The sequence below is a fragment of the Cottoperca gobio genome, chromosome 21 (genome assembly GCF_900634415.1).
Source record: "Cottoperca gobio chromosome 21, fCotGob3.1, whole genome shotgun sequence".
In the NCBI taxonomy this organism is placed as follows: Eukaryota; Metazoa; Chordata; class Actinopteri; order Perciformes; family Bovichtidae; genus Cottoperca; species Cottoperca gobio.
This window is the reverse complement of record NC_041375.1, coordinates 16941590-16969426: the sequence shown is the minus strand read 5'-3', so window position 1 is coordinate 16969426 and position 27837 is coordinate 16941590. Positions and strand designations below refer to the sequence as shown.

General features: G+C 40.6%; 1 protein-coding gene across 1 annotated transcript; it reads left to right on the top strand.

Annotated features, from left to right (window-relative positions):
* The first annotated feature begins 310 nt into the window (after positions 1–310).
* uggt2 (UDP-glucose glycoprotein glucosyltransferase 2) lies at positions 311–27806 on the top strand. Its single transcript, XM_029459397.1, has 34 exons — positions 311–366; positions 808–958; positions 1866–1948; positions 2051–2181; positions 4378–4490; positions 4691–4868; positions 6976–7072; positions 7154–7214; positions 7350–7450; positions 7723–7822; positions 8252–8312; positions 8598–8689; positions 8858–9008; positions 10010–10129; positions 10270–10355; positions 10481–10616; positions 10900–11031; positions 11152–11316; positions 12269–12392; positions 12494–12592; positions 13791–13885; positions 14417–14623; positions 17738–17869; positions 18516–18646; positions 18978–19073; positions 19294–19396; positions 20160–20239; positions 21924–22113; positions 22243–22401; positions 22543–22628; positions 24774–24894; positions 24995–25111; positions 25622–25775; positions 25868–27806. The coding sequence occupies exons 2-34, from the start codon at positions 834–836 to the stop codon at positions 25891–25893; spliced, it is 3852 nt and encodes a 1283-aa protein (XP_029315257.1). The 5' UTR covers positions 311–366; positions 808–833; the 3' UTR covers positions 25894–27806.
* Positions 27807–27837: the final 31 nt, after the last annotated feature.

Below are 27837 nucleotides of genomic sequence, written 5' to 3'. Positions count from 1 at the left end.
TTAGCTGCTGCAACATGCTCCAGTGTTTGGTGGGAAAGTGTTTGAGCTTCAGCCTCTGCCTCTTTAGCTGTCTACCGCTGTGCCAGAATAAATTCAAACTTTACCATTAGGTTTTTAAAAACTTTACACTCACTGTCAGTAATTGCGCACATTTAAACAAAGTGACAAATTGTGCCTGATAATAATGACAGGCCAGGATTTCTTTTTTATTTTACGGTTGTTTCAGACACGAATAACAGTCAGCGCGAGCCACCGCTATATTCGCGGCTACCCCGGCAACTAAGTTAGCTAGCTGTACTGTTGTTAGCTTCCCAAAATACCTGAAGCCCTTTGCTTTGTATGGAAGCGGTCAGCATCGCTAACGGGGTGAGGGATGATGTATTATTGGCAACACAGTGACCAATGGTTACGCTTTTTAATGTGAACTGTTACATGTTTGTAGTAAGCGATTTTTGTACACTTTAAATCACGTTAGTATACCGTTTTCATTCACGGAAGGCTGTTTACTTTTATTCCAGAGCTAACTTCGTTCTGTCTGACCCCTTTGAAAGTCCCGTTATTTTACAAGTAGTTAGGTTTAGTTAACAAGCAGGTCGACGTGATTTTCTCTTGTAGCTACAGTTGTATTTTCCGCAATGGGATACTCTGAATTTTGTAGGGTTTTGATAGACGTCTAAGTGCACCGGTGTTGTGGTTTAGTTAATAACTTGTGTAGACTAACTACGTGGCACTGGCACTTCTCAAAAGGCAAAGGGACTAGCTAACGGTAACCTTTACTGACGGCGTCGGTGTTTGCTCTCACTGTAGGTTCAGGTTACGTCTTGCCGGAGATAATGAGGACCGTTATTGTGCTGTCACTGCTGCTGCTGAACATACATCATGCCATATCAGCACCTAAGGGTGTCACTGCCAGTCTCCAAGCAAAGTGGAGCATGACGCCTTTCCTCCTGGAGACAAGGTACTCTCACTGACAAACAGGGCTGTAGCCATTATTTGAGGTTACGAGTCCAAGCCCCCCTAAATGCACCCTTTAAATCCCTCAAACGTCTTTGTTCATTTAGTTAAAGATATACTATATGATATATCCTCATTAATATGTCTAAAAACGATTAGACCTATGTTATATCATTTTTAGTTAAATTGTGTAACTTTACTTACATTATCCAAAATGTTTCCAACGATTTCTAAACATAAGGACATCTGTATTTATAATCAAGGTAACAGTGTGTCATTTGGACTCATGTAATGGCCTTGTCCCTATTTGCACATTGCGTCAGCATTATGGTTGTCTGCCAGAAGCCAATTTTTTATTTACTTTTTACTTTTTAGTCATCAGACGTCTGGGTTAGGGTTAGGGTAACCCTTCAGAGAAAGAAGATGGGCACATTTAGCAAACTTGTATTTCAAATGGGGGGAAATTATTCTTAAATTGACAAACCATCCCAAAAGACATAACAATTCTGTAAATATGTGCCCTTTAGTGGATCATAACTTTAGTTTTCATACATAATGTACTTTAGTTATTTTGTTTTTAACACTGTTAATAACTTACTATTTATAATATTCTTTTTTTATGGTGTTACTAGAAATGTTAGTCATCAACATATGAGATTTCTTGCTTGTGTTTGTGAAAATATGCTGATTGTTTAAAAAAACTGCTTCATGCCTGTAAGGTCTGTGTAATGCTGTGTGATGCTTCATGGCGGACCTTATAGAACCTAGGCTGGGCAGAACCATTGTCCAAAAATGTAAAATGATTATGTTGTCTGTAGCTTAAATCGTTGGGCAGTTATAAAGTGGTTACTTAGGTACATACTGTTGTTACTGAATAATGCTGACTAATACTTTAATTTACCCTTGTGCAGCGAGTTTATTGGAGAAGATGGAAATGAGAAATTCTGGCAGTTTGTTGACACTGTGAAAGAGCTCACTGTATACAAGCAAGGAGGTATGTTGTTGGAATCCAAAATAGATTTAAATTATTTTTAATCCTCGACAAGTGTGCTTCTCTTGTCTCATTGTTACTAAATGATGTGTATGTGTCTCACAGAGTCTGTGCGGTCGTACTACAACTTGATCCTTAAGAAGGCTGGCCAGTTCCTCACAGATCTTCAAGTTAATCTCCTCAAGTTTGCTCTGTCCCTTCGGTCATACTCACCAGCTGTTCATGCATCCCAGCAGGTATGTTGATCAAAAATAGTGTGACTATTTTAAAAACCCTTTCAAAAGCAGCTTGGGAATATTAGAGTAATCAAGTGAGCCAGGTCTTATTTGACTTGTCAGAGGTGGTTACATCTTGTCTGTTTATCCTGTTCTGGACCCAGGTTGCTCTGCAGGTCTTACTTACAGTTTTTCTCAATTTCTTTGGCACAATCCCTAAATGACAGTCATTATTCTCAAACTACTTTGTGAAATACTACACGTCAATAACTAATTATCTCACAACAGTATGTGTATATCTTTGTGGTTTCTTACAGAATTCAAATTTGTATGGTTAATTGCCTTTAATTGATCCGGTGACAAACAGACTTAGCGTTGGTGATCAAAATCAATAAGTGCTTTTTGTATTACGAACAACTGTTTAATATCAAATCTGGCTTTGTCTTAATGCCAAGAGAATGAATCACTAAACAATCTTTAGATCCAGTATAGTTAATTTTAAATTCAGCCTAACACATATTGTCAAATGTGGATTATTCAGATTTAAGTGAAAACATTTAAGATGTGAGCATTCTTTTGTTTGAAACAAGCACATTTGTAAATAGGTTTCATTTGATAAGAATAAGTCAGGATGTCCAGCTACCAGAAGTCTCAAAATAAGATCAAAAGGTTGATTTGAAGGATTCTTGATTCTAGATAACATTCATCTAACCAGGCAAGGCCTTGCCGTGACATTTGGTACAGATATTTGTAGTACTAACTACCAAATGTTAGCATTCTGACTCAGATGTTGAAGATGGTACTGTAAACATTACCTGCTAAACGTCAGCGCTATCACTGTGAGCATGTTAGCATGGTAACATTACCATTTAGCTCAGAGCAACACTGTGCCAATGTACAACCTTTCAGATTCTCCAGCATGGCTGTAGCCTTTAAGTCCTGGTTATTAACAACGGACATTGAGAAAATATGACCTTTTTGATGACATTTGATCAATAATGATGGCGTTCTTTCAAAGTGGGTCCTTTCTCATGTCCACATCTGTAATCATTGCTGTGCTTATTTTCATCATCATTGAGGGGTGTTAGGTGTAATTATTATTTTAGGACTATAGTTTTGTTAATTGCATAACTGATGAGACGTTAACCCTCTGAAGCGCTACTGTTGTCACTAGAGGTTGAGAAGATGATTTTATGTAACACACAAGACTAAAACATGGAATTAGATGCACCTTCATGCAAGCCAAAAGACTAACTTTTTGTATTGAAGCTTAAGACCTTAAAATAATGGCTAAAACGTAGTGCAGGATCTGTAACACACATGTACCTTGTAAACATACGTAACCCCATACGAGATGAAATTGCTAATGAAAACAAAGCAAGTGACATTTATTTGAATGAAGTCAAACAGACCTGCATAGTCAGCACTAGTTAATCCATATCCATACTCATACATCATTTGGACTAGAGTTACAATCTAAACATGAAACATCTCACTTAAGTCGAGGTATAAGTTTAGCATGGCTACAGGTGCAGCTACAGGTTGTTTCTTAAACACATTTATACTACAGAGGAGTGTTGTTACCTTGTAATTCCTTAATATGAAACAGGCAGATTCCAGAGAGGAGCAAGACAGGACAGTTCTGTACCAGAGGGGATTTACATGTTTATGTTTCTACAATGGTTCCCGATTTCTGTGAATTTGTGGTAGTGAGATTTTTCTCTTTAATGTACAATGCGGTGACAATTCAAGTTCTTGTAATATAGATTTTACATTCCTGTTATGTACTTACTTTAAGTAAATGGAATACATGAAGGGTAGACCTGTGAAACTGGAGTTCATATGACATGCATTTTAAATGGATGCTACTGAGTTGTCTGTGGATTAAATTTGACGTTAATACTGGGTGCTCTTTGTGTACACAGTTCTTTAGCCTTTACGTTGCGGTTTCAGCAATGATGAGGAGAAATTTCATTTTGGGTGACAGCGATGCACTGGTTGATGAAGTTCTCTCATTTTAAAACAGTGTTTAATATTTGTAGCTGAAATGAAGTGTTGTGGTGCAAAATGTAAATAGTTGATTGCTGGAGAATATTGAGAATACATCAATCGATTTATTCATGATTAACATTGGCCCATATTTAAAGAGTAAGAGGTGCAAACTAGACCCTGGCAGTATGTCATGAAACATTCCGTCACTCCTCCACGCTCTAACAGATCGCCAGTGATGAACCTCCGCCGGAGGCTTGTCCTGCCTTTGTCTCCGTCCATGGTCAACATAGCTGCAGTACCAAGGACCTCAAGAAACTCCTGAAGGCAGCTGCAGGCAGGTAACACAGAATATCTGCTGTCTTCCCCTCTGTAGATAAACTCAATGTGTAGAGCAAAACAAGATGATCCATTTACAGTTATGTCTTAATTAAAATGTTGCTTTTACCGATGCCATTTTGCCTGTAATGAACAAATGTTTTGATACAAATCATTTTATTTCTGAAATGTCTTTTTAATAAAAAAAATTCAATGTTTGCAGGCCAAAACCATATTTGTATAAGAACGATCACACATATCCGGGGCACAATAAAACTGATGTGCCAGTTGTGATCCTCTATGCTGAGATTGGTACCAAGAAGTTCACCTCGTTTCATAAGGTGCTGTCAGAGAAGGCCGGAGAGGGGACACTTGTATATGTGCTGCGGCATTTTGTAGTGGTGAGTAGCAATGCTTTTGCAGCCATTTTAAAGGGACGTTAGACTGATTTAAATAATGTGGTTTTCTGCTAGTCTCAGTCAAAAAAATGATCTTGTAATCTAACCTTCACACAGAAAAAGTGTTAGGTTTTAAAGGATAAGGCTTGCGATATTCAACATTTTTCTTATTGTCAACAAATCTCATGAAAAGATCAAAACCGACAATGAATTTATTCTACTTACAAGTATTGCCTGCACAGCCAAAGCCTAATATAGCTTATTCCTCTGTGCCATTGGACCTCCATTGCTTCATCTGTACTTTACATGTGGGCACTATTGCAGTGATACAACAGTGACATATTCCTTTTTAGTAAATTCCTCAAAATCTAACTGAAAACTCAACAGATACAGATGTCTTTGATGGAGTGAAAGGTGTTTTTCTTTAAGATGTCTTTTGAAGGAAACCAGAGTGTGGGTGTGAAAGACCTGTGAAAGCACAAGGCAGTGCTTTGAATCAGTGTCAAGGTTCAATGTCAGTGAATCTGCTGCTGTATGTGGGGGCCCATGTGCTTCTTGTTCACACTGGTATAGATTATAACATTTACTGACTGTTTAGTATTGAAAAATACCTTCTGGTAAACAGTTAGCCACTCATGTATAGCCATACAATACATTGCCAAAAGAATGTGGACACCTGAACATTACAGCCATTATGTAATGCGCTGGGCACTGGTGTTGGCTGATAACGTCTGATTTGCACACAGCATTTATAACTCAACCAAAAGATGTTTGATGGGGTTCAAGTCAGGGCTCTGTTCAAGTCAGTGAAGTGTTAACACTTTTCTTCATCGGAGGAGTCTAGCCCAAACAATGAAAATCAATCCCAGACCATTACTGCTCTCCACCAAGCTGCACAGCTGGTCCAGACCAACATGTTACCTTCGCTCCAGCGTCCAACGATGGCGTGCTTTACATCGCTCCTGCTGACTCTCGGCGTTGCACATGGTGATGTTAGGCATGTGGGCTGCTGTTCAGCCATAGAGACCCATATCATGAAGTTCCCAATAACGGGTGCTATTTGTTTAATTCCCAGAGCGCACCTGTGACACGATTTAAATTGTGGCTTGTTTTCAAAGGCTATTTAACCCCTGTTCATACGGTGGCAAGTTTACATACATTAATCAACAAGGTATTAATGCTTTAACTATGAAACCAACCAATATCGGCACAGAATAACGTTTAATGTGGTTGAAGCAGGAATGTCAATCTGCGTTGATCTATGAATGAATGTGGGTGAGTCTTATAGCATCTGTCGTCCACAGTGGCTTTATTGTGTGGAAAGCTTCTCCTTCAGTTCCCTGCAGAATCTAGAGCAGTTATTATAATAACTACCTGATGGAAAATCATACTGTATCTGTCTTTGGGTGCAGATCTGTGGAGATGTTTGTTAATGACATAATGCTCTGAACCATCCATATGTGAAGTAAAGCTTTTACGTTTGCTGAGCTGTCGTTAACATTTAACCGTGGTAGGCACAGCAGAATCAGAACTCTATGACTGGTTCCGGTGCGCTCCGGCAGCACTACACCTATGCCCACTAAACAGATCATGTGCTGACGTTGCTTCCTGAGGCACTTTAGGAACTCGGTAGTGACTGATACAAATTGGATGTGAAGACAATGTTTTGTGCGTCAGCATTCAGCCAACTGATGTGCGGCTAAGCTGTTGTTGCTTCTAGACCTTTCCGTTTCACGGTAACAGCACTTACAGTCTACTGTGGCAATATCTAGCAGACCACAAATCTCATTAACTTGTCGGAAAGATGGAATCTGATCACAGTGCCACGTTGAAAGTCTCTTTAAGTGTGACCCACTCTACTCACAACGTTTGTGAAAGGGAGCTCAACATGTCTGCATGCTGGATTTGATTTGCCTGCTAGCTAAACCCTCTAATTAGAATGTGCGTTCACATCATTTCGGCCATATATTGTATATAGGTATAGACAGAAACATCCCCCAGGGGATGGATGTGCAGTGTTCATGATTACTTTCACTGTACTTTTGACAGAAACGTTCATGTAAACAACTCGTTTCATTTAAGCCTTTACTCTCCTCCTCACTGCTTGCAGCATCCAAAGCCTCAAAAGATGCTTTTATCTGGGTATGGTGTTGAGCTGGCTATCAAAAGCACTGAATACAAAGCTGTGGATGACACCAAAGTAAAAGGTCAGTTTGTGACTTACCAAACATCCTGTGCTAAACTTCGCTGAGTCCAAGGCAATGAAAGAAAAATATTGTGCTTTGTAGATATAAACGCTGAGGATGATAACAATGATGAAGTCCAAGGGTTCGTTTTTGGAAAATTGAAGTAAGTAGCCTTAATGTAACATGCCATTTACCATAAATATTGCATGTTCTGTAATTGTTGCTGTGCATCCTGTGACTTGGTAATGAAAATGTTATTGTATTTGTATCTTTCTATTTTTCTTTTTCCTCTCTTAAGGAAATCTCACCCTGAGCTCCAGGAGCAACTCCTCGAGCTTCGCAAACATCTCCTGGAGAGCACCAATGACATGGTCCCTCTCAAAGTGTGGGAAATGCAAGGTATCAAATTTCTATTTCAGTTGTTCAACGCTCGTAAGAAGAAAAAATACAGTTGGAATGTATAATTACTACAATGATGCATTTTGTTGTTTTAGCTTTGGAGCTGCTGCATAATATTATTTGTGGAGATGCTGTTATTTTGTATTGTTGTCTTTGACTTAACATATTGATTGTAATGTCCTTTGATTGCCTTGCTTGTGTTCAATCTGTCCAAACATTGTGTGCATTCGTCGAAAATAAATGATGATGATTATATTGTTTGATCTCCACAGATCTTAGTGTCCAGGCAGCTGCCAGAATCATGTCCATGCCAAAGTTTGAAGCTTTAAAACTCATGCGAGACCTCAGTCAGAACTTCCCAAGCAAAGCCAGGTCAGAAAATTCATCTGATTTTCTCTTTCTGGCTGACTTGTTAACATATTTGGCACCATTCCAAAATCCATATTTTTAGCAGCCTTACTCTGTGTTACAATGTGTGAATCCAGGCACAACAGATGCCGTTATTAAAGTGCACATGAAAATGTCTTTCATAAAACCCATTTGTTTGAGCATTATCTACAATAAATACAACCTAAATTCAGATATCTTATTAACTTTTTGATGTTGGCTTATTTTGTCTCAGGCAGCTTGTAATAAATCCAAAAAGTGCTGAGTAAGAGTCGGGTGTTTTATAGGGAATTGGCTGAAAACGTACCAACTTGAGGGCCCACAGATTTTTGAAGATTAAAACTGGCATTTTACTGCCGGCTTGGGACGTGGTAAAAGCTGATGGTGACTGTACATGTTTCACTGTTCCCACAGATCACTGACAAGAGTGGCCGTAAAGCAGGAAATGAGAAAAGAAATTGAGGAGAACCAAAAGGTGCGCTATAATAAGCAGTTTTCCACATGATAGTGCAGGAGGTTTTCTTTAATAACATCGTTAGCCATTACACTTGTTTTATTTTAATGAGTTTCTAATCTGCATCTGAAATAAATTCCAAAACGACATCAAATGTGACATTTTATTTTCTCCTACTCTCTGTGCACATTTGTCTCCTTGTACATACTGCTGTAGTCTCTGCCGCTCTTTTCTTGTCGAAGATCAGACATTAAAGGTAGAAGGGTTTTGGCAATCGACTAAAAACTTTGAGCTTTTCTCCTTCAGCTACTCGGTGAGACCATTGGTGTTCACCCGGGAGATGGGGAGCTCTTCATTAACGGACTGCACATTGATCTGGACATTCACAACCCTTTCAGGTAGAAAGCCAGCAGGAGGGAGTAGTGGTCTGTCCGTGCGCTCCCTAGGAAGCCCCAGACTTCTGCTTTGGCTCAGTAATCCTGTTGCAGCAAGATCAGAGTTTGGTGCACAGAAAAAAACCCCACAGCTAACATGTATACAAAAAACTAACTTGTGATTTTGTACAGCATTTTAGACATCCTCAGAGGAGAGGCCAGGGTCTTGGAGGGGCTTCATAACCTAGGCATAAAAGGAGAACATCAGGGCAAGCTGCTGAGGTTACCTGTGAACGCTGTGGATGACAGCTATGCCTTAGATATCAGACATCCAGCTATAATGGTGAGTCCTTGTCCAAAAGCATTATTCTTCTGGCCCAGATCAACACTGATACACCCACTGGTACACACCCACCCTGGTACACAGAGAAGAAAAGCACCTGCCTTTTCTTCTTTGTGTACCAGGGTGGGAATCAGTCATCAGGCTATTGCAACAGCATTGAGCCTGCCAGAAACCTCAGGTATGACATTGGGAAGAAAAGCTCTTAAATGAAAAATGTTTAATTTTGGCCCTTCTGGCTATTTTTATATAATAATTTAATATTCTAGGAAAAATTAAATATTTAAGTCCTGTAAGTTCAGCTTGTATCTCCCCTTCTAGATATGGAGAGTATGTAACATGTGTGTCTGAGAGAGGGAGAGTGTAAGAGCGATAAGGACTGTGTGCCAGCGAGGCAAACATTTGCACCGCGGAGAGGCGTGTACCAGAAAGACCACTGTTAGTGCTAGATTGGCCAGAATGTTTTGTTTGTTTTGCAATTATGATTATTGTCATTTATCATAAAAACCTATTTCTAATATGATATGATGGAGGGTAGTAGGGCTTTATACAAGTGTACATGTTAAATGTTGTGCACATCAGATCCAGCATATCTCTGTCCACAGAACTGCTCACTTACTACAGCTTTATTATCAACATGCATGCAGTTACCTGTTTATTGAGCAGGCAGGTTTCTTTAGCTAAAGCACATTTAAGTCCACATTGTTTTGTTCACTCTGGACTTGCTTTTATTGTATCTCTGTGTTGTTGCCCTCATATTGTGTTTATTTTACATAATACACCTACTGTATGTGTCTGAAATTAGGTTGAGTTGAAATTAATATACACTGTGTGATTTAAATATTTCACGTGTAAAGCAGGAAAGAGATTTTTCTTTCAAAAGTTACCTAGTGTCATTCACACCAGTTTGAAACCCAGTTTTGGTAATGCATGTAAACGAAAGTTGTTGCTTGTATGTGAACATCATTTTCACACAAGCCATCTTTTTGTCATGCACTTTCCAGTGGATAAATGACATAGAGAATGACCCACCCTACCGCAGCTGGCCCACAGGTGTACAGGAGCTCCTCAGAGCCACCTTTCCTGGAGTCATCCGGCAGATCCGACGCAATTTCTTCAACCTGGTGAGTTCCCTGAAGGCCAGAAATGCTGCTGGGTGGTGATTAAAGAGTGTGGAATTGAAAAAGGTCTCTGTTGAAGTCGGATAATGAGTATTTGTAAATGCATTATGATTCAGATTTAATGATGATGCCTTTGTTTTTAGGTGCTGTTCCTAGATCCAGTACGGGAAGAAAGTGTTGAGCTGGTGAAACTAGCAGAGCTTTTCTACAAGCACAAGATCCCCCTGAGGTTGGTGTTGTTATTTCTCACATCTCAACAGCTGTTTGTATGGTCCACCCTTAGCATTTATAATCTCATTTCACCTGCAAATTGTATACTTGTTTTTGCCCCCCCCCCCCCCCCCCTCTCTATAGAATTGGATTTGTGTTTGTTGTCAACTCGGAGGACGAGATTGATGGCTTCTCAGATGCAGGGGTTGGATTTTACAGGCTGTTGAATTACATTGCAGACGAGTATGATTTATCCCAGGCTCTGATGTCCATGGTCTTAGTAAGTATATCACATGTATAAATCTCTGTTGTTTTAGAAAGCACTTCTCGAAGAATAACTAAACTAAATAAATTCCTCGCCAGCTCATATCTCTTCGTGCCTCAGAAGTCAGTTGTTTTATTGTGCTTTGTGTTCCTGTGGTTTTGAGACCTTATTGGACTGGATGACTCAGTGGGATTTTGCCTCTGGTATCAGCTCTTTCAAAGAGACAGTGTTAGGAATTGTTGACAGTTGCACAGATCTGAAGACAGTGAATTTGATCTGACTTACCACTCTCCTGCAGTTGTACAACAAAGTAGATGTAGGGGAGACGCTGTCTGTTGATACAATCTCTGCCTACCTGAAGAGAAAATTCCCTAAGGCCAATGCTGAGAGGATTCTTGGTGTAGAATCCGAGTATGATGACAAAAGAAAGGTAAGGAAATAAAAAAAGCTCTCTCTTTTGTTCTTTCTGTTTATTGGAAGTAAGAATGATTACTTTCAAAAAATGAATTGGGAGTAGCCAAAGACTCGACCCATGTTTTGTGTGCTTCAGGACGGTGCCCTGTTGTACAAAAAGAGTGGCCTGGGTGCCATACCATTGGCTTTATTTAATGGAGTCCCTCTGAGCCCCGATGAGATGGTCCCAGACGAGCTGGAAACCATCATCCTGCAGCGCATAATGGACACCACCACCGCCTTCCAGAGAGCTGTCTTTATGGTACGACACGACTCTCTACTCTGTACAGAAAGTGACTTCTAACCTAACTCTTTTTTGTGCCAGGAGTAGAACCTCTAGACCAGCGGTGTCAAACTCATTTTAGTTCAGGGCCCACATGCAGCACAATTTGATCTCAAGTGGGCCAGACCAGTAAAATCACAGCATAATAACCTATAAATAACGACAACTCCACATTTTTCCCTTCGTTTTAGTGCAAAAAGTACAAGTACATTCTGAAAATGTTCAAATGTTACAAAACATTATGAACAACCTGAGATTTCTTAAGAAAAAAAAGGTTTAATTTCAACAACAGTATTAGTTTATCATTTACACATGTGTGTTACAACTCACTGATCACAGTGTGTCTACAAAGGCTTTTACTTTATGATCAAAACAACACAAGTCATCCCGCCAGATTGGACCCTCTGGCGACCCGGTTTTGGCCCGCGGGCCGCATGTTTGACACCCCTGCTCCAGATTAATATACATATACACAGTATGAGAGAATTGAAGTAAAGAAACCCTAGATTATTGCATCATTGGCAGTTCATCCGTGCTTATGGTAAGCATGCAAGTCATATTTCACACACGAGCCCGGGGTTCTATAAGCTTGATATCAGATAGGGTTTATTGCAGCAGCAGAGTATATGATTAAAACTGAGCTAATACTGTGTGTTCAACATAATTGGTTAAATCATTAAAAGTATATTGCCTAGTTGATTAATAGCCAGCATCATTTTTTGCTAGATTTGCTAGATAGCAGGACATTGCAGTTGTACAGTTTATAGTGCATAACTATTCCTTCCTGGCCCTCCCCATTATAGCATTTACAGACACGTTTACACTTCACTGTTAACTTTTTCAGAAATAAGCCTCGGGCAAGATCCAGTATTTCCTTATGGGTTGATGTTCTCATTGATTCACTCTCATGTGTTGTGTCTATTGCCGACAGGGCCAGTTGACCGAGGGCTCAGATGTGGTGGACTATCTGATGGAGCAGGCCAATGTGGTTCCCAGGATGAACCCTCTTATTTTAAGCACTGAACGGAAGTACCTGGACTTTACTGCCAAACCAGGTGAACCCGTGCTTCTCATCCTAAACTGTGTATTATTGATTCACTGCCTATATTTCTTTAATCCCCCCCCCCCCTCAACTGTTCCTTTTCTTGCTTTGCAGTTGTGGACGATTGGGAGGACACGACTATGTTTTCATTCTATGACTCCAGAGACAAAACAGCTGTGATGGCAAAGAGAATGAAGTACTTTACAAATAACGGTAAGAAGTCACTTATTGTTTTACGCCTTGGTTTCCTAATTAACACAATTCCCGAAGACTACACACCATTTGATTTTCATAAATAAATCACTTATTCAAGCATCTGCATTTGAAGTAGAACAGGCATTCTGCATTTACTTGTTGAAATTCTGTAAAAATGCAGTATTTGAACAGAAATGGATCCTACATGGCTTTACTGATCTATGAAAGTGTGAAATTGACCTTTGTTAAAGCAGACAGGCTGCGCCTCCAGCAAGATAATTGCTGGGTCTGCTGACTGGCTTTTGGCCAACAGTCTAAATGGTCTTCAGAGCTGCATTTCACTGCTCAGGCCCGGAGTGTAGCTGTCTCAGTGAGTCTGAGTAGGTTGATTGCCATCCTCCCTCTGTGGACTAACTGACCAGCCCACTGCCTGCTTTTCTGACTGACTGACTGGGGGGGGGGGATATATGGTGGCACACTTCTCCACTAATATACTGAGCTGCCTGCTGCCTCAGGCTCTCTCACCTACACACAAACTCAACATTTACTGTACCTAATTTTCCCTTCTCGCTTTCATGGGATTCTCATCCGTGCATAAGCATGAGCTAACCCTTTTAAAGGATTAGCAGCTTTTGCTTAATGCCACGTCAGCATTTAGGTTGACACTGAGATAGGAAACCGCTCAAAGATACATTTGCCCTCCACTGGTGCTTTTATTATATCGTCGTTTGCTGTACAAAAGTCAGGAAACTGCAGCGGATGGCAGGGTGGACTTAATGTGTTTTAACATAATGCTTCAATTGAATGTGATATCTACCATATGTATTTGGAGCACTATAGAGTTATTGCGTGATTCACATAAAATCCTGGTTTCAAATATGAAATGTAATAATATTTTCTTTGGTAACATATTGACAATATGTCAACAAGTTCTTGAAAAATCTCATTATCGCAACTATCCAAAAACATATTTTTACATAAATACAAATAATGAAAATGTAATACATGACTGATTTCTCTCATTACCACAACGCCCCCTCCATCTACAACCAGCGTTTTTGTGACATTTCATGGAAAGCTGACATATTTTAAAAGTAATGCTGCAAAACTGACATAACAAAACTTATTCGTACTTCACACAAATTGAAAGGCAAAATCTAATTTGTTAATTAAATAATGAATCTCTCAATTATCACCTATTGCTCTTTTACCTTAGACGAGGATGGGATGAGTGCTGTGAGCATTTGGATAGCCGGAGATTTTGAGAAGGGCTCGGGAAGAAAACTGTTACTCAATGCTCTGAAACATGTGGTGAGTATCATCAGTCTGTCCTGTTCACCTCTCGCCATTTGTTTAACCCATCATTTACTTTCTAAAAAGGGAACACTTTGGAAGTGTAAATCTATACCTCATATACAAGCAGTACATTGAGATACTTTTTAAAGTTTAAGGCATGCCCATATGACCTAAAACAAAGTAAATTGCATGTATACCCTCCCAAAAATCATGAATACAGATGCCTCTAAAATGAAATATTCCCATGTTGATACACTACAGGTGAATTAAGTTTGATACAGCAAGCAGGAATCTTTTATTTGTCATGAAAAAAGATTCCTTGCTGGTAGAATAAGCAGAGTAGAAGAACCCTTTACTGTTACTTTTAAGAAATTGGAGAAAACTCTCCTCCCCAGTGCTCTCTGTCAGTGACACCTGCGGTCTGTGGAAATGAGAGAATGTGTGATATTGTTGTGAATTATATCACCTCTGTGTGTGTCTGTGTGTGTCTGTGTGTGTCTGTGTGTGTCTGTGTGTGTCTGTGTGTGTGCATGTGCGTGCAAGCAGAAGTCCAGCCCTGGAGTGCGAGTGGGGGTGATCGATAACCCCAGTGGAAAGCCCAGCGAAGATAACACTGTGCTGTACAGGGCTATCTGGGCCTCTCTCCTCACCCAGAAGAATAAGGCTGCAGCAGAGTTTGTGCAAAAACTCCTGAAAGAGGAGAGCAGCCAGCTCCTCCAAAAGGGGACTAAGATAAAGGACTTACTGATGCAGGTAAAGGAGTTATTAAGGAATGCCGTTATCTTCATTTTGTTAGATTAGAGAAAATCTGATTTCAGATATTTAAATTAGCTTTCTTCTTTTAAATATTTCACGTAAATGGAAGCTGTTTAGATTCTGTAATTCTTTTTGCCATTACATCAAAGTATTAAGTTTAGAGTTGTACAGATTTGCAGTATATTTATTTGCTGATTATATTGTTATATGAGACTAGATGAGGTCTTGAATTGTCATTATTGTTATATGAGAATTTGTGCTAGTTTGCGTGACCTTAAGGCTGCATTACAGTCACGGTAGGTCGGGCTGGGCATTCATACTGACCAAAACGTTTTTGAATGAATTGAAAGCCGGCTTCAAATATCTGGTCAGATTCATAGCTTGGTTTTCTTATTATTTGATCAGGTAGTTCCTGATTTAAATCAAAGTATCGCCAAATCTAGACTTTATTTTGGCACATTTCTTGTATAGCGGCTTGTGCATGGACAACATTTCACATTTGAGAACCTTGGCTTCTCTTAAAAAATGGATTAAGTTTAGTAGAAAAACCTATTTTAGATTCATCAAAGTAAAGAGTAGTTTTGGTATTGATTCAAAAACTTTAATGGTCTGAGTGAAATGAACATTTATTAGCCATCGTATCAATGTTAGTATTAATTCTAGTTTAATTTCTTCCAATTACCTTGTGTTTAAATATCTTCTGAAAGCACCAATAGTAATCTCTATAATAGTGTCATTGATATACATTTATATTAATAATTATATGTTTGGTAAGCCTTATTTGACACGAAACAAAAGCCAAACCTCAATACAAATTTAAATATGGCCTATCATCACACATGCACTCACATTACCCCCCCCCCCAAGTTATTCATGCTGCATATTGTAGTGTTATTATGACCTGCGTGAAATAATTAGCGAGTAGCATAAACTAAGATGACACATCCATATTGGGTATCATAGCACATGGGGTCTGCCTCCTGACTGACGGAAAGGAGAAGTTTAAAGGATCATAATCACATAATAGGATACGTGGAAATTAGATATCTCGTACCTCCTGCCAACGCAAATGCTGAAATGTGTCAACACAATCGGAAAAAACGGAAAGATTTCTGATGCCAGCGGTCGAGGCTGATTGAAAAAAATTCCAATTAATTATGTGCCGTGTTAAACACATGAATGCCATTGAGCTGAGGTGGTGAGAAATCTCATCTCATTTTCTTTGACATGTTGGGAATGTGTCAGAGACCCACGGCCAGCAAAGAAGGAAACATAAGAACAACGCAAAAGTATAGTTTGTGCTACACAAAATGTATCAAATTAACAAGTGAGATAGTATTTATTTATGGATATAAGATACATGGATACATTCTGCTGTCATGGAATGTGTTATTTTATGTTTGCGATATTGATTTATATTGTGGTAGTTCCTTTTCTGTAAATTCAATTGAGAATTTAGACATAAAATAACCAGACTGAAATGTCTGTTTTAGACTGAACCAGTGTAAGACGTGCAGTACCTGAGGTACTTCATCACATTGCTGCAAAATCCTATGAATCCAATGCTGCTATAAAACAGTCCTGCTCCCTGATTTGCAACACTGCCTGCCGTGGACTTATACAACCAGAGATATTAAAGGGATAGCTACCCAAATAAAAACAGTGTGTCACGCTCTAACAGCTGATACATTTATATTGTATTATGGTAGCATCATACCAACCAACCATAAAAGATATGCGGCACTACATCACACGTTTTACTGTGTTGTAAGTAAAAACATTTTTATGGTTTGATTATTTGAATTTGTCCCTTTTTGTGTCAGTGAAAGGTGTATTTATGGAATGTATCTCTGTAAAATGGGAAACATTTGATTCAACACTGATGTAATTGATAACATTTTAGATAGTATTTATGAGCATAATGGCAAAAATTGAGGAAAACAAAGCTTGGATATAACCACTTACAGAGATTTGTCTGCCACCGCTTTCTTGATTCAAGTGCACAGTCAGGGAAAATGGTGATTGATGAGCCCATCTTTTCATTCCCCTCCTGAACATCAGCTAACAGAATACATTTAGAGCACGCATGACGCTCCACAGCCTGTGGATGCCAAGGCAAGCAGCCACTCAGTTCCACTTGATCTGTCACAGAGGGGCCGGTATAAGGCGGGCTCCACATGCTGAATCTTTAACTTTAAAGTGCTGGTGGATACCTGGTCTCCGGACCTGATGAATAGCCGAGCTCCTGTTCACCGTTCACGCTTGTGTAAGCCACATGTGTTCAGCCAAGCCTGACCATCACTCTGCTGCTGTGAGCGGTCTACAGCCACTAGTCCTCTCCGTGCTGTAGTGTGCAGCATCCACCCACACAGCATTACACACAACAAAACAAATTCTCAGGCGTTAATCAACAAATCAGCTGACAGGAGAGCTCCTATCGCTTCCATCAGGAATAAGTCATACAGCACAGGTTACATTTGGGACCAAACATGACAAACTGCCCTTCAATTATACCAGCCGTAAACAATAGGGAGAGAATGAGCTGGAAATAGCAATGAAAAGATGGGTAGGAGGTAGCTGTGTGAGTTGAGACCCAGAGTCGAGGGATATGAGTTTATTATTGGCTGCAAGACTTGCTGACTGGATTGTGCTGACATTATTGGTATTTTACTTGTTCTCCTGAGGAAAGATGTGGGAGATACTAATATCCTGACTCCACAAACCCTCCACACTCCCACACCTAATTTGTTATAGACAAAAAAATTGCAGAGGCTTAATTAAGAGTTGGTATATTAATTACAAATTGATTAATCTCATTTTCACTCGTGCATTTCTGACAGCTCGGTCCTCTGGCTGAAATATTTCCTTTTTGAAAACTGCAGTGATTGCGCTGATGCAAGGCGTCAATGGTGTTGTGAATAATGTTTTGGCCTCACATACATCATTCCTCATGCCAATGCATCACTCTGATCTTGTTTTGGATAGGCTGTAAAGGGAGAAAGGTCCTTGAGCGAGTCTATTGGTCTGCAGTACATCACAAATTCAAATGTGAGTCAACAATGCGATCAATTAATCTAACATTCTAAACGAACCTCTGTTGTTCTGCTCCAGGGCATGGACGGGGATGCCTTTGAGAAAAAGTTCAACACACTGGAAGTGGATTTTATTCGCAGTCAGCGGCTGTTTTGTCGAGACGTCCTGAAAATGAGTCCTGGACAAGCGGCAGTGATCAGCAACGGCAGGGTGAGTGGGCATCAGCACCAACGAATCTCAATAAGCATCACAGTTATTTCAGAATATTGATCCATATAGTTCTACATAAAAAGTTGAATAGACCACGATATGTGGCATGAAGTTAGAGTGGTCCAAGTGCTGCTGCTATTGTTCGGAACAGAGGAGCAGGATCCTCTAAGCTGCTGCACTTTGGAGGATTTTCCCTCTTGTGTTTTCAGAGTGCTTCCTTAGTACTGTTAAATCAGCAAGAATGTTTCTCAAAGGTCACAGGTGGCACACACTGCACTGTACGTGTGTATCTGTGTGACTGTCTGTACGTGCTGAGTGTGTGTGTGTGTGTGTGTGTGTGTGTGTACAAAGCTGGTGACTGATATCTCAGCGACAGTGATGCTGACAGCCGCGGATGAAGAGGCCAGCCTCTGAGATGGCAGTAACAATTAATATCATTTTACAGTCCTCTGCTGCAGTGGCAAGACTCCCAAAATAGAAAGGAAGAAAACAAAGGCACCGTCACTGAATACCATGACTTTAAGTGGATAAAACACTGTGTTACAATCCCATTACATTTACACTCCCCATGGCAAGTAGTAAATAATACATGCGGAGATAAGAATGGGAAAAGTTGTGTTCTGACTGCATTACTGTCTTCGTTTAGATCCTCGGTCCATTTGAAGAGCAGGAAGAATTCACTGTGGAGGATTTCCAGTTGCTGGAGAAGATTACACTGAGCGGTTCTGCAGAGAAAGTCAAAGTCAATGTAAAACTAATGGAGATGAAGCCAAAGCAGTATGTTTGTATTTGTTCTTGTCTTGTTATGTGAGAGAAACTTTATTTAACTGTCTGTGATAAACATTTGAGCCACCATTAGAGGATAATGGTTCTAATGTCACCTTTTTACCTTCTAACATTTATCTCTTTGTGCCACTTTTGTCTTTAACCATCTTGTGTTGAACAAAATATCAGTTTCTCAGTTTGAAGGTACGGCAGCCATTATTAATTTATGAGGCTACCTTGTTAACAGCTTGACATCACATTATGTGAGCTCTGTTTGACATCTCTCCTAAAACCTGGTATTAATAAATGATGGACCGGCCCTGTTACACCTTTTTTCCCTTAGCGCCAGTGACTTAGTCATGAAAGTTGATGCCCTCCTAACTGCAGCCCCCAAAGGAGAAGTCAGGAGGGATGTCCACTTCATCAAAGACAGTCACAGGTGGGCAACGTTTTTCTTTCTCTCTGTTTACTCTCCTATTGGCACTGCCGCCTCACAGGGAAGTGTTTGCTCTCCTTTTGTTATAATAGATCTGAAAATTGCTATGCCATCATTTCAAGCAGTGCAGAAAGGCAAATCTTTTGATTTGCAGTTCTGCTGAATAAGGGTTGTACAACCTTGTGTTGCTGAATCCGCTTTGGTGTGCTGTTCTCCTCCTCAGTGTGCTCCATCTCTCCCCACGTGAACATGAGGTGTTCTATGATGTTGTGGCCATCGTTGACCCCCTCACTAGGGAGGCACAGAAGATGTCCCCTCTACTGATTGTAAGTTGTATTCTTCTCTCGTATTCTTCCCTATCGATTCCTAATGCTGCAGGGACACTTTAAAATAATTTCCACTGAAAGGAAGGGTACAGATGCAAAGCTTGCAAAGCTTTACAAAAGATCAGATATCATTTAATTTTTTTCCTATCCTCACATGATGCTGTGATCACATGGTTATTTTCTTTAACGCACATAGTTTATGCTCACAGATACTGTATCTTCCAACACCTTAAAGGTGTCAGTGAAATTGATCAGAGAAATAGAAACGGTCCCATTCTTTGTGAGCTAAAACACGTTTGCTTACTTGTACATTTAAGGTTATTTTAACTGTTTCCCCAGTCGGCTTAGTTTCACTGAATCCCTTGAGCTTTCTTCTGTATCTTGCAAGAGGCTCGCTGTGGTGAAGAATTTGACTTGAAAAATATGACTCACCTTGCCTTTACAGACAGCCAGTCAGACAGCCACCTACAGAAGCTGTTGTTTGCAGCGTACACTTCACAGAAGTGCACCGCAATATGCAGTAGAAATTAAGATGACAGCATATCAGCTGATTTTAAGGAAGGCAGCTCCATGTGCTCATTACCACTGTTATATCATGAAACATGGTATTTAAGGGTGTATGTGCTTTTATGGTCAGTGAATCTATAAGCCTTCCGTCCTTTTGTTCAGCAAAAGGCTGACGTGTGTTTCTCGTACTTCTCTGCTGGGCTCTACTTTACTCCTGTTTTATATAACTGGGTGTCGTCTTCTGTGACTCCTGCAGGTGCTCAGTCAAGTGGTCAATGTGAGACTGCAGGTGTTTATGAATTGCAGGGCCAAGTTGTCCGAGATGCCCCTCAAGAGGTAAGCTCCTGCTCTAACAGTAATTAAATGTTCCTGTTTGGCTTGTTTGTGTATCCTCTGACCGCTGCAGACTTAGCATCTCTGCCTCGCTCCTTCCCTTTGTAAGATTATACTGCACAGATGCAATCTGCTTAATAACACCACCTTATTGCTTTGGGCCTCCCCTTGCATCACTGGGCAAATTGCTTACAGCTTGCATTGTTGCGCCATCAAAACATGCAGTAAAAACAACAAAATTAAAGGTTTAAATTGTCCGTTAACATTCACACCACTGAGTGAATGTTAATCATTATGTCATTTGGGGGGGGGTTTTCTTCATTTAATTTGTTCCATAATGGATTATGTAATTTGCAGTGATAGTTAGTGTTTCCCCTGGAAGAAAATGTTGTACATTTTACAGGTAAATAATGAGGTTCCAACATTTCCAGGAAGTTTACCCTCACTTTGCTTTATGAACTTTATTGACCTCTGTCAGAGACCAGCTGGAATTGAATTAATGAAAATAGCTCTCCCCCCCCCCACACACACACACACCCCCAACCCGTCACACTTGCTGTTCTCCTGAGTGACAAGTGTCTGGTCCACTAGTCCAGTGTATCCCAATGCAGAAACATTTAATGTTATTTGTAACATAAATTGTGTTGCAAGATAGTATTTTTTAAGTCATTGGTGTTGATCAAGATCCCTAAAAAAAAAAACATTGAGGAAATGGGACTATGTAGCTTTGTTCTGTTATCTTTGGATCTCATCATAAAGATCCTGATCATGAAAGGGTGACATTTAAAACAGCAGATTAGTTTTGTAATTATAAGGTTATAACTTCCCAGCTTGATTCATTCCCATCACTGGTGTACTTCCTATACTGGTAAGAGACCACAGGGATGTTCATCTTTTGCTCACTTTTCTTCTTGTGGAGAATTGGTCATCTTACAAATTGGAACAAGTCCAATGAAGACTGTGTGTTTCCCCTGGTGTACTAGGTTTCTCCTTATTAACTGCAACCTTTCCCATGCCACTTTCCTGTGCTGTGCTAGCAGCTCCCATTTCAGGCTGGAGTCAGTCCGCAGCCCCCCTGTAAGTGCTCTGTTCTGGTCCACAGAAACATGGCTGCTGTGGCAGAAATTCCCTTTTTGGAAAATCTCCCTGAAAAAAAGAAAAGTTATGGGCTACCTTTTTAGAAAATAAGAAGGCATTCAAAATAACAATAATTAGCATTGGTAATGTTTATCAGCTGCCATGTTGTTTACACTGATAGCATAAATATTAGCCCGGAGCTAGTCTCTGTGACAACTCTGAGTAATAAAGAAGAAAGAAACATTTATAGGACACAGACTACCGCTCATATTTCTGTTATTGGCCAAGCAGGAACGCTGGCAGTTAAAATGTATTAGATTCCTCACTTTTAGGGGATTGTATATACCTAGCTGTCACAACAGAGCCCAACTCTCCTATTCTACAAAGGAGACTATTGCACAACATGTCATCATTTTAGTGCTTGCTGAGGAGGACGGGGCATTTGTTGGATGGAATTGTTGACTCAGTCCGTTGGCAAAAAGTCCTGCAGGATGTCCACCATGTTAGGGCTTTCAACTCTCTACTGTATCGTCAGATATTATGTTAATTTGCAGTTATTTGCAGGACAAGCACTTCCATTTTGATCATCTCTGTTTGTCTGTCTTCTCAGCTTTTACCGCTTTGTCTTGGAGTCTGATGTGAATTTCTTGGCCAACGACACAGTGTCTCCAGGACCGGTTGCCCGCTTCGTGGATCTCCCAGAATCTCCTCTTCTCACCCTTAATATGATAACACCAGAGAGCTGGATAGTGCAGGCTGTCCGCAGCCCCCACGACTTGGATAATATCCACCTGCAGGAGGTTACCTGCTCCCTACTTACTGCTACCAGCACATCTTATCAAGCTCACCTCTTAATTAGGGCTGTGGCGCATTCTATTAATCATTCCCCTGTTGTGCTTTGTCCTCTGTAATTTGTGGTTTCGCTCCAGGTGAGCGGAGTCGTAACAGCCGAATACGAGCTGGAGCACCTCTTGCTGGAGGGCCACTGCTTTGACCTGTCAACCGGCCAGCCTCCCCGTGGACTGCAGTTTACCCTGGGCATGAGTCAAAACCCGCTAATGTATGACACTATAGTCATGGCTAACCTGGTCAGTAGCCTTCTCTACTCAATACTTAAGTTACTGTGTTAGATATTGTATACGACATGGATATCAAAGTAGTTCATTAATGTAGCACAAGTGGGAATGTATTGCTCTCAATGAATACTCCTGCTGTTTTAACCACAACAGGGATATTTCCAGCTGAAAGCCAATCCTGGTGCCTGGATCCTGAGATTACGTAAAGGGAGATCAGAGGATATCTATCAGATCCTCACGTGAGTATTCACTCGCACGCTATTTTTGAATTGTTTCCCATCTCAGGTAATGATACTAATTAGGCGGCTTGATCAGTAGCTCAGCATTAAGGTTGTTTTCAGCTACCTCTCCATTTTCCTACCGGTAGCTATGAAACCCATCACTATGGTAACATAGAGAGCTGCTGACAGTGTAGCAGCTCTAAGTTTTGATGAGTGCAGGGAGTTCTGCTCACTACAGAGCGGAGCGGAGACAGGTAGGAGAAGAGAGGTGCTATTAAAGAGAAGACAAAGTGGAGGGATGATTCAGCTGGTCACCTGCGATGCCATCCACCTCAGACAGCAAAATATCAGCAGCAGAATGTGTTTTAGTTAGGACGGCGTAGGTGTCAAAGGCTGCATATACTAGACAGAGTGCGTTGGCGTTGTCTAATTTCCCCAGACAAATAGAAACAATATTGTGCTTGGGTTGCTTTGATGCTTTTTTTTTTTTCGAGCTAAATAAAAATATGTCCTTGCCTTGTGTTTTTTTAATTCTGCACTTTGACTTTAATTCCAATTCTAAAACAAATACAATTCGTATTTTTCAAAGGAACTCGTAGCTCATCATCATTTATACGCAACATAACAAAGATATGATAATTCCTTAGTATCAAGTTGTGATAATGGCTCAAATCCCAACCAGTGTGTATGTGAGTCTGCATGGTCAGCTGTAGTGCATCATATACTACATGTCCCTACAATCACAGATATTGTCCTCTCTGGCTATCCTCACACAAGATTTAGGACACATACATCCCTCGGTTCCTCTGGAATCATATCAGACAACCAAGATTTATTCCCCAATCCTCCAGGTGAAGTTAAGAGGTGATGTCATTTTTCACCTTGGCAGTGTCATTATTCTTGTGGTTAGCGGCGCTCTGCTCTGGTTAGGTGGCCGATCAGAGTCTAGTGGGAGTTTCTGTTTTCTCCATTCCCAGAGCCTGCGTTTTACTCTTCCACCCTGTGCTGCCACAGCGTCTTGCCCTGACAGCGATGAATGAGATGGCCAGCTCTCTTCTCCTCAGAGCAGGGATACAGATTGATCTCTGGCGCTTTCTAACACAAGCCCTAAAGGCTGAGTTGCATCAGTGACAGCCGAGGAGGCAAAACACAAGCAGCACTTTGGGCCTAATGAGGAGGGAGCATTTATCATAGTGATAAGGTTAGTTTTTTGCCTTTAGTAAGCAGAGGGGTTGTAATGGCTCGCTGTGCATCATGGCCTATTGCTCATGTCTTCCTGAAGTTTTCTCTCTGGTGTTTCACCATGCAGATCCTGCCTGCCAAAAGACATTCTCCACTGGGAAGATCTGTCCTAAAACAATTACAGTGAAAGGCCCGTGTTATGCAATCAATACAGTACAGACTTTCTCATTAAATCTACCAGTATACACAGCACAGCGGGGAAGTAGTGATGGATACAATACTGGTAAGGTGATTCTTATTGACGATGGAGGGTAATAAATATGATCAGAGTGTGACCCTGGCATATGTCCCAGTATCCTCCTTTCAAATGTGTGTTTCACTGTCTGTCAGTGTGAACCGACCTCAGTCATTGCAACAAATGTGTTTCACTAAAGCACACTATTTAAACATAAATCTAAGTCTGACTGATTGGTTGAGTTTCTTTAAGTGTTTATATGATGCAGTGATGTTGATAGGTATGCATCCTGTGTGTGTGTGTGTGTGTGTGTGTGTGTGTGTGTGTGCGCGACACTGTAGATTTTAATAACACAAGAAACTTTACTGCTATTTCTTTCTCTGCAACGTTCGCCAACAGCTGATTTGCTCTCTCTCTCTCTCTCTCTCTCTCTCTCTCTCTCTCTCTCTCTCTCTCTCTGTCTCTCTCTCTCTCTCTCGCTTCTCTCTCTCTCTCTCTCTCTTCTCTCTCTCTCTCTCCTCTCTCTCTCTCTCTCTCTCTCTCTGTCTCTCTTTCTCTCTCTCTCTCTCTCTCTCTCTCTGTCTCTCTTTCTCTCTCTTTCTGCTCTCTGTCTCTCTCTCTCTCTCTCTATCTGTCTCTCTTTCTCTCTCTCTCTCTCTCTCTCTCTCTCTCTCTGTCTCTCTCTCTCTCTTTCTGTCTCTGTGTCTCTCTCTCTCTCTCTCTCTCTCTCTCTCTCTCTCTCTCTCAACCAGCGCGCTGTATGTGGTAGATTTAAAGAAGTTTCGGAAGATTGCAGCTGGGGACAGATTACGGGGCCAGTACCAAGCTCTGAGCCAAGACCCCAACAGTCTGTCCAACCTGGACCAGGTATGTAACTCAGAGATTCAATCTTTGCGTTATATATATATATATATATACATATACTTTGATGATGTTATTTGTAATTCATATTTTAATATATTTTTAGGACCTTCCTAACAACATGATCCACCAAGTGGCCATCAAGTCTCTTCCACAGGAGTGGCTGTGGTGTGAGACGTGGTGTGACGACACTTCCAAAGTCACAGCGAAGACTATCGACCTGGTGAGTTGCAGATCTATAAGTGCTACAGTAAAAAAGGCATACCTGGAAACGGCTACATCACTTCAGTATCATATCTAATTGATCTTTTTTATTATTTATTATTTAATTTTATATTGAATCCTTCTTTTGTGTGTTGAGACATGCCCGTGATGGAAATCGTGAACTGTATTTGCTGCATCACTGAAAGAGTCCCAGCCCTTAATGTCCACGAGGCACTTGGCATTTAGGAGACAACTGAGGAGCAATCCTGTAGTCTCCTAAACTAATTTAGAGAATTACTGGACGCGCTCCAGTCGACTGGAATAGGAAGCATTGTCTCATTGTGGTATAGGACACCACTTGGTAATTCAGACACAAGACATGGGCTAATGTCCTTTTAACAGAATTGGAAATCAAATTAGGTTCAAATGCCCGCCAACGACAGTGCTGGGAATGACAATATGACTTGTTGGGAGAAAGTGGCACCGGTGGCGTGTGTGATGCGTTTTATCTGCTTTTTTTCTGCTGCAGTGCAATAACCCAAAGACCAAGGAGCCCAAGCTAACGGCCGCAGCGAGGATTGTGCCTGAGTGGGTTGAATATGACAACGAGATAAAAGAGCTACTGAAGCGGGCTCAGAAACAGGGAGACACAGCGGCTCCATCTCCCTTACAACATAACAAACGTGAGTAAAGAACAACACTATTTACTGCTCATTTTTTAAGACTCTACTCGTGTATGATCAACTGTGCTCGTTCACCCCTACCTTCTGAACAGAAGACAACCGGCGTGATGAACTTTAGCGCCTGGCAGCACCATCCTGAAAGAGGAACGAGACGCAGCACCTTTTCCACGCAGGCCACCTGTGAAGCTCGACAGACAATTCCATCTAAACATAGGCATGGAGTGTTGCATCCCCAGCAGGATGTGATATTTTTACAGAGATCCTGCAGTCAATACGTCTTACAAAACTAACATCTGTTAACTGTGAACTTGTGGTGTGCTATTAGCACTACAATAAGGTCCCTGGAAAATGAAGTGAACACAGAAAGAAGACCTCCGCCATAAATTCTATTAGTGAAAACTGATTTGTGATTTCCCGCTACACCCTTCCATCAAGTTTCATGAAAACCAGGTCAGTCACTTTTCCCTAATCCTGCTGACAAACAAATAAACAAACCGAACATAACCTTCTTGGCGGAGCTAAAAATCAAAGTCAAGTAAAAGCTCTCTATTAGGTGTGTGTTGGAGAATAAATAGTATATTGCACTGATAATATATGCAGAAAAGAAGAAGGAACATCTCTAAGAATATAATCCCAAAGGATTGTTTTTATCATGGAAAACTGTTATAAAAATGATATTGCATTTAGGTATTCTAAATTTGAGGAAGTTTAAATTGTGACTTGAAGCTAGTCTGTTTTTAAATGTTATAGTTTGCTACAAATTTGTTACAATAGAATTTAGGGGACTGCAGATTATTAATGGGTGTAATTGTTATTTTTCTTACATTGTCCTGTCGCTTCTGTATTCTGAATCTAAAACAGAAAGCTGAATCCTTCTGCACCCAGTGATGAAGTTGTTGTTTTGATATTTGCTGGTGCTTTATTTGGCCTGCCTCCAGCCTCCAGCTGCTTCTCAAAAACAACTCAGATTAACAATCAGACACCGACTCTCACACAACACCATCAGATGTAATTGGCTTGGCGGATGGCTAAAAATGGAAAGTTCAGGAGTGATAACGTTTGAAAATGATCAGTAGTTCAGCATACAGTTTACACTCTTGTTTTAAGAACACTGTGCGTCATGATCACCGTCCAAGGGGCTGGTCCTCTGACCCCTGTGATGCGGGAGATGTCTGATCAGCAGGATCCCCGCTATATTATTTCAGATAACTTCCCCTTATTTAAATGTTTAGCAACATTGTCTTCATCACAGCTTGTTATACAATTCAGGAATCATGTATTTGGTTTGTGACATTCAGATCTCATACGGGAGCTGGTTCACGGATTGCAAATTCTGCAGCTGAAAAATGGTTTGTTTATTAGCTTTCATTTAAAATTAGAGAATTTTCTCCTCTTTCTTTTTGCCATAAATGTTCTTGGTGGGAGGGTTTTTTTTTTTTTTTTTTCAATGTCAAGGGGAGGGTCCAATGAAAATATAAATAAGGGAGGGGAGTGCCACACCATTTCATCTGTGAAAAAGATTCAGCCCCCTTCCCCACCCAAAGAATTTTCCTGCTGACCCTTAGAACAGCAATTAGCACAGGCTATTTACAGTTCGCTAAACCCCGCCCCCCGAACAGCGATTGCCCAATAGTAGCTCAGCAACTGTAGTAACTAAGGGGGGGCTTAACATCCTCCGTCTGTCCCTGGAAAAGTCATGTGACTTTAGCCAGGCAAGGTGGAGATCAAAGGATCCTCATTTGCACACTGAAGCTCATGGTTTATGGGTAGGATGCATGATTTTAACTTATTACAGTATGTTTGCATTTTACGTACATTCAGCTTCCCTGCATGACATTTTTAGAAATCATTTTTGAATATTTGAATCCCTCAATGAACCAGTGTTTTTGTCTCAGGAATAAGATGGTGTTGCTGCTCAACCGAAGCCAACTGTAGTTTCTTTTGTCTCGAGTCATTTAAAGAAAATGTTCACTGTACTGTGTTTATATAACTGTCTGCTGGAAGAAATAAATCTTTGCTACAAAACAGTCATTATAAAATCTGTTTGAGAATGATGTTGTCC

Excerpts from the sequence above, each read along its gene's own strand:
- uggt2 (XM_029459397.1), top strand. The coding sequence starts at position 834 with ATGAGGACCGTTATTGTGCTGTCACTGCTGCTGCTGAACATACATCAT. Across the intron at positions 7,073-7,153 it reads GGATGACACCAAAGTAAAAG|ATATAAACGCTGAGGATGAT; the intron begins GTCAGTTTGTGA and ends TGTGCTTTGTAG. Across the intron at positions 13,886-14,416 it reads TCAATGCTCTGAAACATGTG|AAGTCCAGCCCTGGAGTGCG; the intron begins GTGAGTATCATC and ends GCGTGCAAGCAG.